Here is a 13,613-nt window from a genome sequence, read left to right as displayed (position 1 = left end):
TTGGTGGCTGTTTTTTCGCAAATTGAATACCATCTGGGCACATACGCAGCTGCATAATAGATCAGAGTATGGCCATAGGCATTTTGTTAAACTTTATGAAAGAATGATGCCTCCTTTGTAATAAGCAGATACTGAAATGCTTACTCGCTTAAGTTTGAATTCCTGACACTGCTGAGATATAAAGAATAATATACATAACTACTTCGTTACATTGGAAATGAAAATTTAAAAACTCTCAATAACAGGTAGCCTTGGACAAAATTAAAAGCGTAGTGAGTGTCTGTTAAATTGACTATCATCTCGTGGTACTTTTGTGGATATTTCTGTTAAAGTCGTTAGTCAAATCAAAGTCAACAATGCATCTATTTTAATAATGAAAAGAAAACTGGTAGTAACTATACTGAATTCCATTTAGTCAATTTGGTTTTGTGATGTCGTGATTGAAGTAAGAGTTTTATAAATAAGACAAGGCCTGTTGCATAAATTCAGGACCAATGTGATTACAGCTTAGATACAATGATGGTCATGATGTTACATTGCAAGCCTTGCCAAAAATTCATGTGGAACATGACTTGCTCCCTTTACAAAGCAATTTTTTATACTCTTATTACAAAGACATATGCTTCAGTTGATGGGATTAGCCCAATAGAAAGGCCAGATAAATACTTTTCCTTGAATTAGATGGCTTTTCCTAAAGGAGAAGAAAACCTTTAAAGTGCTGAACAACTTCATCTACATATGGGTTTTTATTTTCAGATCATTAAGCTTTTCTGGTGTCTATGGATGCTACGGTTTCATCTCCTGGACTTTGTTTTAATTATGTGGCAGTTATGTGAAGTGTTGTAGGACTGAGCACTGATGCATGTGCCATTTTGTAATGATTTGTAATTACTCATCATTATCTTCTATTTTGTAATTGACTACTATTTCATCAGATTGCAGTAACAGGAGAACTAAACCTGACTTAAATTTAGATGGGTGTACTTAGACTTGCAAATGAAATGGCCAGTTTTCTAACTCAAAGCCCACTTAGCTGGTGTCCCTAAAGTTAGTTATTTGGCAGAAGAATGCTGTGGTTGCATAAGCTGGGAGAAACTTGTATTTCAACAGCCTCATCTCTAAGAAGGTGGTCTGTTCTGGTATTGTCTCCACTAGCCTTACTGGTCATGCTGCATTAGATTCTGGTAGGCTTGATCACCAACAAAATACATTCTGTTTGTTTATTTTGTGTTAAAAAAAAAAAAAAAATAATCAGAATACATGGCCCAGACCTGCTCCTGTTTAAAATAACAATAACCGTTTATCTCTGTCTATTTTGTTAACTGTTTGGGAGCTAGCAGTCATGCTTCAAGGGATAAATGTTTTTCAGTATTTGTTTAAATTATTAGAAAGTCAGGGAAGTTGTTGTTTTATGGAACAATAGATTTTCATTTTTAAATAGCAAGAAACCTCCTTAGGAACAGCTGATCTCTCTATTTGCACATGCTTGTTGAAAAACTTTGAATGACTGAAGTGTTCCAGACAGACCTTTGGAACCTCGTATCTCCAAGATGACTAAACTGGACTGCTTCACAATGCTGCTCTCTGAAATGACAGCTTTTACCAAAAGCTGTTAAATCTGTACTCTTACTTGGTATCTATGTTAAATTTCTCAGTACAGGTGAATGAGACAATATACATTTATCACTGTTCTTTTTTAACACTTTAAGTGTTCAGTCATTTAGAAGATGCTCTACCTAGGTTAGCAACCCTGGAAGCCAGTATTGTAGCACTAGAAAAGGAATGTTGATATGGAAAAATAAGAATTTATTTTCAGACCTGCACTTTTCTGAATGTAGCTTTGAGTAGCCCTAATGGAGGTAATTTATTAGAAAGTTGAAGGCAATTCTTTAAGTATCTTGCATGATACTCAGCTTCATGTGTGAGCAGCCACAAGAGCAACTTAATATTTAAATTCACTTATGTTGACTCCCAGCGTTAGTCCACATGAAACTGCTTTGCAGAAAATTATGTAGGTCTTACTGAATTTACTGATGTGTTCCAAAATCTTCCTGTCTCACCTTGCATATGTCCTCAATCTTGAAAATACAACTGCTTTCAGGTGAATAATGTGTGACATTGTTCTTTCTTGGTTATAGCAAGCAGATGAGACTCTGGATTTCGAAGAACAGATCCTGGAAGCAGCTAAATCTATTGCAGCTGCTACCAGTGCGCTTGTGAAGTCCGCTTCAGCAGCCCAGAGAGAACTGGTGGCACAGGGAAAGGTGCGTAAATGGGACAAGCAGCAACAGTAGAGGGGGGGAAGCATCAAAACTGAATCTAGTCTCTTAACTGTGCTCTGTTAAAACAGTGGGAAAGGAGCTTGGGAATGACTAACAAAAATTTAAATCTTTTCATTGCTCATCACACTACCTGGCCCGGGCTTGGTTCTGCTTAAACAAAACAAACACCACAGTTATGTTTGTTTAAACCTCGCAAGTGTAATCAAGAGTTTGGCTCTTCAGATATTTCAGCTGTGGGGAGGTTTTATGTTTGTGGGGTTTTGTTGTGTGGTTTTTTTTTTTTTTTTTTGTGGTTTGGTTTTGGTTTTTGTTTTGTTTTGGGTTTGTTTTTTTTTTTTTTTCAGAACTGTGGCTCAAGCTATTAATGTATAGTCCCATAAGACAGCTTGAGTATCCACAAACAAATGTCACAGTGTACAGTACCACTCTGGGCCAGAATAGCAAAGGCCCTCACTCATTGTGTCCTCAGTGTTTTGTCTGATTCAATGGGGACACAGGCCTGCATGCAAATTCAGTACATTTAAGTGGACGTGCTTGTAAATTTGTTGGGACCAATGGAAAGAGTGCTTATAACATGTGTCATCCTTTTGGTCTGGTCAGGATTAAGGTCTTTGTAATTCATTTCATATCCATCATTGTTTTTTTTCCCAGTTAATATACTCTGAAACTTAATCTGACCATCAAACAGATATGTTGCCTGTGAGATATAGCATTGTTGTTGTATAGTTATGGTTTCCAATTTCATCTAATTTTTTATTCTGAGCAGACTGTGTCATGGATCCTGTCACAAAAGCGCTATGCTGTCTACTTCAGCTAGGATTCCTGGGGAGCTTGTGTTTTTAACTGCAGCAGGAGCACAGAGCGCTTGTTTCAGAACAATAATGATGTAACTGTTTGAAAAGACCCACCATAAGCTATAGCTCTGGAACTTATCAATAATGCTTAAAAGAAGACATTATTAATACCCATTGAAATCTGGCTTGTGGAGACAGTCCAAAAAAATGAGAATTTTGACTTACCTGCTTCGCTTAGATTATTGTGTAGTCTGCTTTTATGTGATAGCCCTGAATCTCCCTCAGGTAGTTTTGGCTTCTTTGCTCCCACAGATACATTTCTATTTGTGTCTTTCAGATCGAGGCTAACAGCACTTGCATCCTATTCCATCCAAGTTCAGATAATTGCTAAGACCACTTTAGTCTGTCTGTTTGAGGAAAGCTGTAGCTTGCTGTTCTAATAGAAGCACACCTGTCAAATATAGTGCCATATTAGCAGATCTGTTCAGCCTGCTTTACTGAATTTAGCCATTTTGCTTTATCTGTCACTCTTCTATAGTAACTTGATGAAAGATCAGGAAATTTTACAGCGAATGACTTTTACTCATAGTTTCTTGCCTGCTTGGAGGATATGCAAATAATACTGTAGTCTTTAAGTGAAGAAATGAATCCTAATCAAAATTTAACAAAACATCAGATTTCAGAATTGTTTGCGGCACATCCTCTCGTTATGATACTTCTCACAAATAAAGTAAGCCATTAAAATACTTCTGAAATAATGAAGCCCTAACCCATTTTCCTTCTATTCTTTCTCTACTCATCACTAGTGCTTAGGTAATTGTCACTATGGGGTATCCTCTGACTGCTGTGGTAGCCTGTATCTCCAGGTCTGCCAGAAGTACAGAAATCTGGCTCCTAAAATGACGGACCAAATTCTTGTCCATAGTGAATGGCTCCAACCTGCCTGGTAGGAAGATTTTGTTATTGATACTGGGGGAAACGTTTTGCTGTTGTAAGGAACCTTCTGAGGCACATGGTATAGACTCCCCTCAGAAGAGCATGGCTGGCATGTAGGTGGGAAGGACAAGATGGATCTGTTCCACATACATCACTGCGGTACTGAACAGTAAATTGTACTGACTATTGGCTTAGATTTCTCACTGACCTTCTTATTTGGTGTGGAGGCAGTGAGAAGTTCTCACCCAACTGCATGGATGTGTGTGAACAAGGCACGTCCTTGTCCCAAATAAATTTCCAACGTTGCTTGGTAAAGGCTGTGAAAGTATCTTACAGGGCACACTGGTGCAATGCTATAGTTGAAGAGTTTGCTAAAGAAGTTTTAAGTGAAACTACTTTCCCCTGTGGAATTGTTATAAAAGAATGAATTTTGTGTTAGGCAACCATTTCCATTTCTGCAGTATCGTTGAAGTCTGGGAAGTTGGATCTGATCTATCTTCTTTCCACACCACCCCCCTATTCACTCACTCACACATATGCACACACAAAATTCAGACACCACTAACTACAGTCCTGCATCTGTGCTTTACTTAAAATACGTTTTCTTAGCATGATTAGGCAAGAAAACCTTGAAACGTAAAGAATTCAGGGACCTAGTGTATTCTTTTGTATAACTGATTTCTCAGCTATGAGACAACGCATCTTCTGTTTATGTTGATAATACACATAAGGATTCGATTCCGATCCCTGGATTATCTATGAATCCCCACTTCCATTTCTTTTAAAGTACAACAAGTTTTTACTTTTCATGTTTTCCAGCTTCTCTCCCAAAAACTCCCGTACACAGGCAGTTGGCAACCAACTGTAGATTTCTGTTTCGTTATTGTCCTCTGATGTAAGAAAGCTGTCTCCTGGTTATTGCCAGTACTGCTGATGTCATGAACACTTCAGTGGATGAGCCAGGCAGAAGAATGGGCTGCTTTCCTCAAATTAGGCATTAAGGCAGTTAGGGGGCTTCCCTGTGGAGCTTTCTGTTTTGTACCTTCCCATAGGGCCAGAATCAGAAGAGATTCAGGAATGATGTAAATACAAATGTTCTGTGGAGACACAAATAAGTTATTTTGAAGGCCAGGAGATTAGGAACTACTGCTTCAACTGTTGCTTAGGCCAAAGTCTTGGCTGCAACAATCGTTACTCCAGGACTTCTACACATGTTCCAAGGATGGGGCAATTCAGGCAGCATAGCAAGTTGGACACTACATGAGCAGGCAGATGGGTGCTGGAAGCATGTCTACTCTGATAACTAACTTTCAGTTGGATTTTCTGCTCCTGTATGTGCTGGATACAGTCACAGGTGCAGGTGTTTTCTTTCTTCATGGATTACTGTTTGCCTAAGTACAAGAAAAAGCAATTGTATTTTCTGTTTCATTGTAAGCCATCTCTGAACTGTTTTTTCAGGTTGGAGCAATCCCTGCAAATGCAGCTGATGATGGACAGTGGTCTCAGGGACTTATTTCCGCTGTGAGTAACAACTTTTCTTAAGGAAAACTAGCACCTGAAGAAATAATATCCCGTGAGAATACACAGTGACTTTTGTACTGTCTCCTAGGCCCGAATGGTGGCAGCTGCAACCAGCAATCTCTGTGAAGCAGCTAATGCCTCAGTACAAGGCCACGCTAGTGAGGAGAAGCTCATCTCATCTGCCAAACAAGTGGCAGCTTCTACAGCACAGTTGCTTGTCGCTTGCAAAGTGAAGGCTGATCATGACTCAGAAGCCATGAGGAGGCTGCAGGTAGTTGTTCTTAATTACTGAAAACCCATAGTAGTGCTGTGTAAATGCTGCTTTAGCACTGCAAGAACAAACTTTCAATTTTGTCCACATTTTAGGAATAGTTTTTTGAATTTTCAGAATTCTGTTCATTTTTTCTTCCTTGGGGGATTCTGGGGCACTTTCATCCATCAAGGATGAAGTGATTGTGCCTTTGTCATTATTCAGCAGTAGCTACAGCTCACTTTGCTGCTTGTTTTAATCTTCATTTTTAAAAGATGTTGAGAGATGTCAGTATTGGCTGGCCTGTGCCAAGCCCTGGTTTAGGTGAGATACTGATAGAGTCATATTCATGATCAGCCACAGGAATACATGAGCTGAGAATGTTTACTACGTGCATTTTTATAGGGACTGAGTATAGTTGGTTCCTCTGCAATTATTCTGCATTCAGTTAGACTCGCAGTGACCTTGCAAACAGATAAGCACACCTAACTTGGTTGCACATGAGTATCCTCCTGACCTCTCCAAGGTTATGCATACATTCAACATAGTACTTGCCTAAGTGCCAGCATGGGTTGTGGTCAGTTTTCCTTTGTTTCTAGGAGTCAAGAGACAGAATTGTAGATAAAACATTTCTAAAATGGAGAATCATTGTCAGACAAAAACAAGAACAGAAGCTGATGCAACATCACAACTAAAGTCTGATTTAACTTTTCTACATGAAACTGGTTCCCTGTTACATTACACATTGATTCCATGTTGAGCTTCTCTGAGCTATTACTGAATTACCTCTGTGTTACGATGGGTAAAATCTAATGTCTCCAGAAATTTTGTTTAAGGGTGTTCATTTTAAAAATGGCTACAGCCTTCTCTGACCTCCTGTCTTGCATGCTCAGCCTGGAATGTGGGAACTATTTCAGCTTGTTTTTTCATACCATCACCATGGGTATCTTTGGTGATAGTGAAATTTCCCCCTTTTCTCTTATTTGCATAGATGCTACTAATGGGCACTCAATATAACAGTTCATGTATGGACAGGTAGAATCTAGTCTAACGGAAATACATATGACTGTCTGAGCAAGAGGAATTGATGTCATCATTTTTTTCAAAGTAGAAAAATGGGTTAAATATTTAGGAAGAAAAAAATGTGTGAGTGTGTGAAAAATCTGTTTCTTCTATAGAAAACAGTGTCATGTTTTCTATAGTGGCATCTCTAGGGATTAGATGGTTTTAGTGCTTTACAGGGGGTTCATATAGATTGAATTTGTCAAGGGTCTGTGGGGGAGATATCAGTAACTGAAAGATAGTTCTGACTGTAATGCAACCTGAACTTTAATATCCAAATGCCAAGATGTGTCTGAAGGAATTTTAAATGCAGAACAAACAATAGAAACAGGAACAAAATCAAGTACTAGAGACTGTGTCTTCTCAGCTCTGCCAGGAAATTCAGGGTACTCAGTCTCTGTAGGCAAATATTAAATAGACATTGAATGTGAAAAGTTGGAAGGGAACGTGAAAAGGAAACAAGCCCAACCACGGATTGAAATTGAACTTTACCACTTTACCAAGCTTCATATTAGTCCCAAAATGAATAAAGAAGGGAAAAGCGGTTTGCATTTGGAAATAACGTCCTTTATCATAGCAAAACCAAGGAGCTGATGTCTACCAAATATTTTTACTGGCAGATTTGTCAAATGTACTGAGGCTTTTCACCTGGCTTTGCCCCCAGCACAAATGTTTTCACATAGCTTCAGTCGATAGGTTAGGTTCAGGAGTTTGAGTGTATTAGTTTTTTTCTTTCCTCTCGTTATCAGAACCTGGTAAAAGAGTATTCCAGGTTGGAGCAGAGATATGACAACTTACGGGATGAAATTACTATTATAAAGCATTTGAACTGCATTTCCCATGAATGCTAACTTGGAATGCACTGTTACAGAGTCTGTTCCAAAACGTAATGAAGCAAATGGAAATGTTTCCGTTCTCCTTGGATGAGGTCCAGATTAAGCAGAGCAAATTTCAAATAATTTGTCCTTGTGTCGTTTCAGGCGGGGGGAAAGTTAACTTTGAAAGGGAGATGAAGCTGGAAATATGGAATAGGACTGGGGGAGGAGGGAAGCAGGTTCAGAGCTGGTCCATGTGGATTCCCTTCTTGTGCTGGTGTCTCCAGCATGTGAGCAGGCTGTCTTGGCCAGCAGCCTGTGTGGGAATGAGTATTCTCAGCACACACGACACCTGGAGACATCGGGAACCACAGAATAGGGAACTCTTCCTGCTCTCTCACTGCCTGTCACAACACTGCAAGTACCTACCCTTTTTCTGCTCATTGTGAAAGCATTAATGTTGTTTATTGGTGGTTGTTGCGTGAAGGGGTAAAGTAGTTTTGGCAGAAAATAAACCCCCTTGCGTTCTAACACTCCTCACCGAGGTGGGAGGCTAGGTGCGGCTAGGTTTAAATTCTGAGTGATGCCCAATTCACCACTATCAGTCCAGGCACATTTCTTATATATTTTTTTTTAACTATATATTTCATATATATTAAACTGTTACAGTTCTAATAGTGGACTGCACCTTCAGCCCAGTCATGCTCATGAACTAGCACGGCCACTCTTTGGTCGCGTTCAGTGAGAAACCCAAATGACTAGCTGCCTACACAGTGCAGTTTATTTAAGCAACAGATATGCAAGTTCTGTTGGATTGCTGGTGATGGTGACTGTCTGCAAAGCATGTGCTAATACTAAACATGTTAGTAATATAGCTCGGTTACAAATGCACTAAGTTATATAACCACTCTATATGGAGATTTCTAAGTTTCCTGGGGAAGCACTTGTTAAAGCCAAGTGTTCGAATCTTACCCACAAGCATTCTTATGGGGGGAAGAGAGGCTCAGCCCATCGCCTGATCCCAGAAGTCAAGCCAGTCTTTGGAGTCCTCCTCAACTTGTTCACTATGGTGTCTTCCCTAACATTCCCCCTTTGGGGGGCCATTTTTATAGTATTTTTTAACTTCAAGGTGGAGTTGGAGTGACTCTAGCCATAAATACTTTCATTATGATTGGTGTAAAATTTTCTTGTCTCTCACTTAAAGGTATAGTTTACGAAAAATTCAGGGCGCAGACTCAAGGAGGAGTGGTCGCACCTTGGAGGCGGGTAGCTTTTGAGATGGAGGTGTGTTTTGGTATTATAATGACATTAGAATGAGCAAAGTTCACGCAAAGGACAGCATTTCATCAAAAAATGACAGATCGTTGGCTCAGGGTAACAAGTAGGCAGCTTACCAGTTCCATAAGACCTTCAAGGGTTCCATTTGGCCCTCAAGTTCCCATTTTATCACACAGTTTGGCCACGGTGTCTCCATTCCGCTCCATCCTCCGCACTGTTTTTCTTCTTAGAGTTAGCGCACATCAGTTCCATGGTGCCATCTGATTCCCATGTTTTCTGGATTATCGCAGGGTTTGGCCTTGAAGTCTCCACCCCACTCCACTCCCCGTGTTGCTTTGCAAGCAATATTGTACAGGGAATCACAGATGTAGTGGATTCTTCGCATACCAGCTGCGGCTGTATTCTACCCTAGAATCCTTTTCATTGTATACCTTTCCTTAATGTGTGGACAATGCTGTATTATCGACCATTTTAGTAATTATTCCACAGTGGTGGTGATTTGCGCTTAGATACTAGGGTTTTGGGTTTAATATGAGAACAGCTTTACTGGATGAGACCAGAAGTTCATTAAGCCAAATCTATATCTTGATTCCAGCAGTGGCCACTAGGAAATGCTTAGAGAAGCCAGTAAGAACAGGGTAAGCAGGTATACTATTCTATACTATGTTCTTAGATTTTGAGCATTTCAACTCGGGAACTTCCCAAACCAGATGCAGATTCTGTATGTTTAGTAACTCTTAGTGGTTTTCTCCTCTTATTTTATCCAGTCCTCCTTGACCCCATGTAAACTTTTAGAGTCTAATTAACACTTCTCAGGCAGTAGATTAAAGCTAGGACAGCTATGTCTGTCCCAACCTGCTTCTGCTGGTTTAAATCCAAGCAGTACGAATAGCAAATCCACTCCTGTAGCACCCAGGTCTCAAATTTCATTTACAGGATAGGCACTTTCCCAGTGCAGTGGTTCTAGCAAGATTTAATCATTCACATCCTTCTCTTCATGAAGTATTCAGTTATTCTTGAGAGTACCTGGTACAAAGTAATGCTGTGCAGCATTACAGAAGTCAGTTTGAGTAGTGATAAATTCATAGCCTGGTCAAAGTGGCATGTTACTGCAGGAGTGTTGATAACATTGCTTCCGGTATCTCACCTAAATACTTGACAATTAAGATATCTCTGCATGGCATTCCACTGTGCACTGAAGACTCAGTGGTATTCTGTCCCATTCTCTGAAGTTGTTTCTTTGCTAAAGCACTTGAAATACATTTGGGGGCCCACCTTTCAGTATTTGTATGTATAATTGAGTAGCAAACATAGAGCTAGGTCCCCCAGTCAGTCCCTCAGAACGAGTGACCAATAACCCCTCTTAGCACTAAGTCGACATCAGCCCAGAAGTTTTCTTCCCTGCCTCTGTCCTGACATTGATGAATAGATGAAGAAGTGGAAAGGAGGAGGATTCCAGTAAGAGCCGGGAAGGAGGCATAGGTCAAATTTTGGTGTATCAACCAATTTTAAAATACAAAATATCAGACATAAGACTTATCTGGTACTCACAAATTTAAAGGACTGCCAGTGGTATACAAAAGATCTCATTTACACCTCCGTGTGCAGAACCCATTAAACCATGGACCATTCTTCTCCCAGAGCCAGTTGTCCACCACTTTCACCAGCTCTTAGTACACTGGAGCAAATTCAGTGCCAGATCTTATGGTGCTGAGCCATTTACTACCGTCACATGTCTGCACAAGGTATTTCCTAGCCAATGGTCTTCAAGACCTCAGTGCTTCAAAAAAGCTGCCAGCTCCATCTTGTAGCTTTAGTGGAAGAGATGTTTGCATTTTGTTTGTGACAAGGACTCTTCTTCCATTCATCTCCATGGGGATCACAGTAGATTCCAAGGCCACTCCTCATGTTTCCTCTTCTGTGTCCATTAAACCAGTGCCTGTGGACATGGTCACTGCTGAGTGTGCAGTGTGGAATCTTTACTGCCATTAGAGTATAGCAAAGATAGCTTTGTCAAAGTTAGAATGCAGGTAGCTTAGTTACCTTTTTCTTTTTGATGCACAGTTGCTGACACTACGCAGTTTAGACAACAGAAGATATATTACAAATGCTTGACTGTTTACCTTTAAAAATCTGAGAATTTTTAAGGAAATAAAAGTTTAAATATGAGATAATCATGTCTCTGTAAGTGGATAATTTGCCCTCATGAAAGTCCATTAATTTAAAAACTTCATTGCCTTAAAATGTTTCTTTATACGCTAGCTTTCATTTTCTGTTCTTCCTCAAAAAAAACCAAACTGATCAGTGTTGTGCATAATGTAACTTGTGATTTCATCCACTCTTTTATTTCAAACTGTAGGGGGGGGGGGGGAATCTCATTTGTGACTTTCCCAACTTCCAGATTCATAAATAAAGTAATTGTGTTCCTCTCTCTACCATTAATTTTGAAAGATTAATTTGCTTTTTACTGGGAAAAACAAAACAAAACACACCTTTCCTGTGTAATCAAGCAATGATGTTTTAGTTTTGATGCTCAGATGAATCCATATTAGTTATACATTTTTGTTACTACTAAATTTCTTTTGTCTTTTTCAAAGGCTGCAGGAAATGCCGTCAAGCGAGCATCAGACAATCTTGTCAGGGCAGCCCAAAAAGCAGCATTTGGGAAAGCAGAGGATGACGACGTTGTGGTCAAAACAAAGTTTGTGGGTGGCATTGCTCAGGTTGGTAGAATCACCCAAGAAGTAAAACAGAGGAAAAACTATCACAGAAATGTAGCATAGTGTTAAAATGTCCATCTTCTCTATTGCAGGCTGGACAAATCTATGTAGACATCTATGATAAATTACTTGATGTCTCACTCTTAGGTAACCACTGACATAACAGCAGTGCGATATGCTGTAAGATGTCTACACTTCTTCATTGAGCATTTACTGTAATAGCAGTTACCATTGTCCAATATCTTTTATTTTTATTTTGATGGAGCTAATGGTTCTTTTCATTAAATATTCCCAGATCTTAATGGAACACTAGTTTTGTATGTATATAATCAAAGAAAGAGAGAGAGAGAGATAAGAACTGATGACATTTTGTTACTGTGACCACAATTATGGGGAAATAATATTTAAAAATAGATTCCAAGGCTTTGAAGTTGTACCAGCTTGTGGTTTCACTGTTATGAATGAGGAACGCCATGTACTGTGGTTACCACTTAAACAATATTGAAATTTATCATTTCTGCATGTCTGTAATACTGTCATTTTTCCTTTAGCATTTTGAGATGCAGGAAAATACTGTGGATACCTGCAGTAATGAATGTTCAATTTTACTGTCACTCAAACATTATGTTAAGACATCGTGCTTATCCTACAGGCGCTAACTCCTCACCCTGATGAATGTTGGGGGAGCACAGCACTATGGACATATGGTAAAAGTATGCTAGTAGATTTTTTTTTTTTTCTTCCAGTCCTCTTTAAGAAATAAGTGTTCTTGATGGCATAGTCCTGGAACCTGGAAAAATTTGAGCAATTCCTGATGAAGCCATTGAAATTTGGTGCTTCTCTGGAGAATTCGCAAGGCCTGCCTGTGACTGCTGTCATAGAGAAGGAAATCTTGTTTTACAGACAGTATTCCTTGCTGTCATAATTTATGCTTCTGTTTTCTAGATCATTGCAGCCCAAGAAGAGATGCTGAAGAAGGAAAGAGAGCTAGAAGAGGCAAGGAAAAAACTGGCTCAGATCCGTCAACAGCAATACAAATTTCTACCCACAGAGCTGAGAGAAGATGAGGGTTAATCTGCTGAGATTTTTTTCTTCTTTTTTTTTTTTTTTTCCCTTTTTTTCCCTTTTCTTTTAAAGAAATAAGCTAAAGGGGGACAGTACAGTGAGAACTGCTCTGACAACATTCTGGTATGCCAAGCACTTACCTAAATAAACTGCCTGTCATAGCTTTGGACGAGCAGAGGACAAAAAACACTTGTCCTTTCTCATCTTGTTAGCTGAGGTGCATGAAGATCAAATAATGGTACAGTGTTAGGCTCATCATTCCTGTTCCTTCCTTGACTTATATCTCAGGAGAGAATGTTTCACTTTTTACTAAAGATACTAAGTCAGTATTATTGTCGCTTTCCTGATGCTTGAGGTATTTATGGTTCCTTGACTTGTTATAAAAACATCATAATATTAACAGGAAAACAGTCAAGAAGTCTTTCATATGATAAATATCACATGAGCTGGTAGTTCTCCCCCACCTACCTGTGTAAAAAGAAGACCAAGATGGAGAAGGATGTACGTCTGAGTGGAGAAACACGCATGAGTGTGGGTTTGAAGATGCCTGTCCTCTTTCAGTGTTATATAGCTGGTTCACCCCAAAACTGGAGGAATTGTCTCTGCACCTGTTTGCACTAGTAGTTTTACTCCTTACCTGATACCAACAAGCTTCTGCTTGTACAGTATTTAGGTTTACAAAATGTGGCAATAGCCATTCTTTAAAGAGCTCAGAAAACAAAGAAATGGAAACTTTGTCACTGCCTCAATAATAGCAGGTTCATGAAGGAAAATGCTGTTTCAATTATATACCTCTAATGTGTGACTACTTTTACAGTATTATACACACATACACATGCTCTAACATGGGACTGAATAGTTTGCATTTTGTTTTTTAATTGAAGTTATCT

At 39.3% G+C, this 13,613-nt stretch overlaps 1 protein-coding gene across 1 annotated transcript in view; it reads left to right on the top strand.

Annotated features, from left to right (window-relative positions):
• Positions 1-13,332, top strand: part of TLN2 (talin 2) — a gene marked incomplete at its 5' end in the record, with an annotated part of 112,525 nt that extends 99,193 nt beyond the window's left edge. The window contains 5 exons of the mRNA XM_082488644.1: positions 2,139-2,264; positions 5,471-5,533; positions 5,622-5,804; positions 11,536-11,661; positions 12,604-13,332. Of these exons, the coding sequence (XP_082344770.1) occupies positions 2,139-2,264; positions 5,471-5,533; positions 5,622-5,804; positions 11,536-11,661; positions 12,604-12,732 (627 nt within the window). The 3' untranslated portion in view covers positions 12,733-13,332. The remainder of the gene's footprint in view (positions 1-2,138; positions 2,265-5,470; positions 5,534-5,621; positions 5,805-11,535; positions 11,662-12,603) is intronic.
• Positions 13,333-13,613: the final 281 nt, after the last annotated feature.

This window comes from Vanellus vanellus, assembly GCF_965231255.1.
Source record: "Vanellus vanellus genome assembly, chromosome: 11".
Classification (NCBI taxonomy): domain Eukaryota; kingdom Metazoa; phylum Chordata; class Aves; order Charadriiformes; family Charadriidae; genus Vanellus; species Vanellus vanellus.
This window is presented reverse-complemented; position numbering and strand designations above follow the sequence as displayed.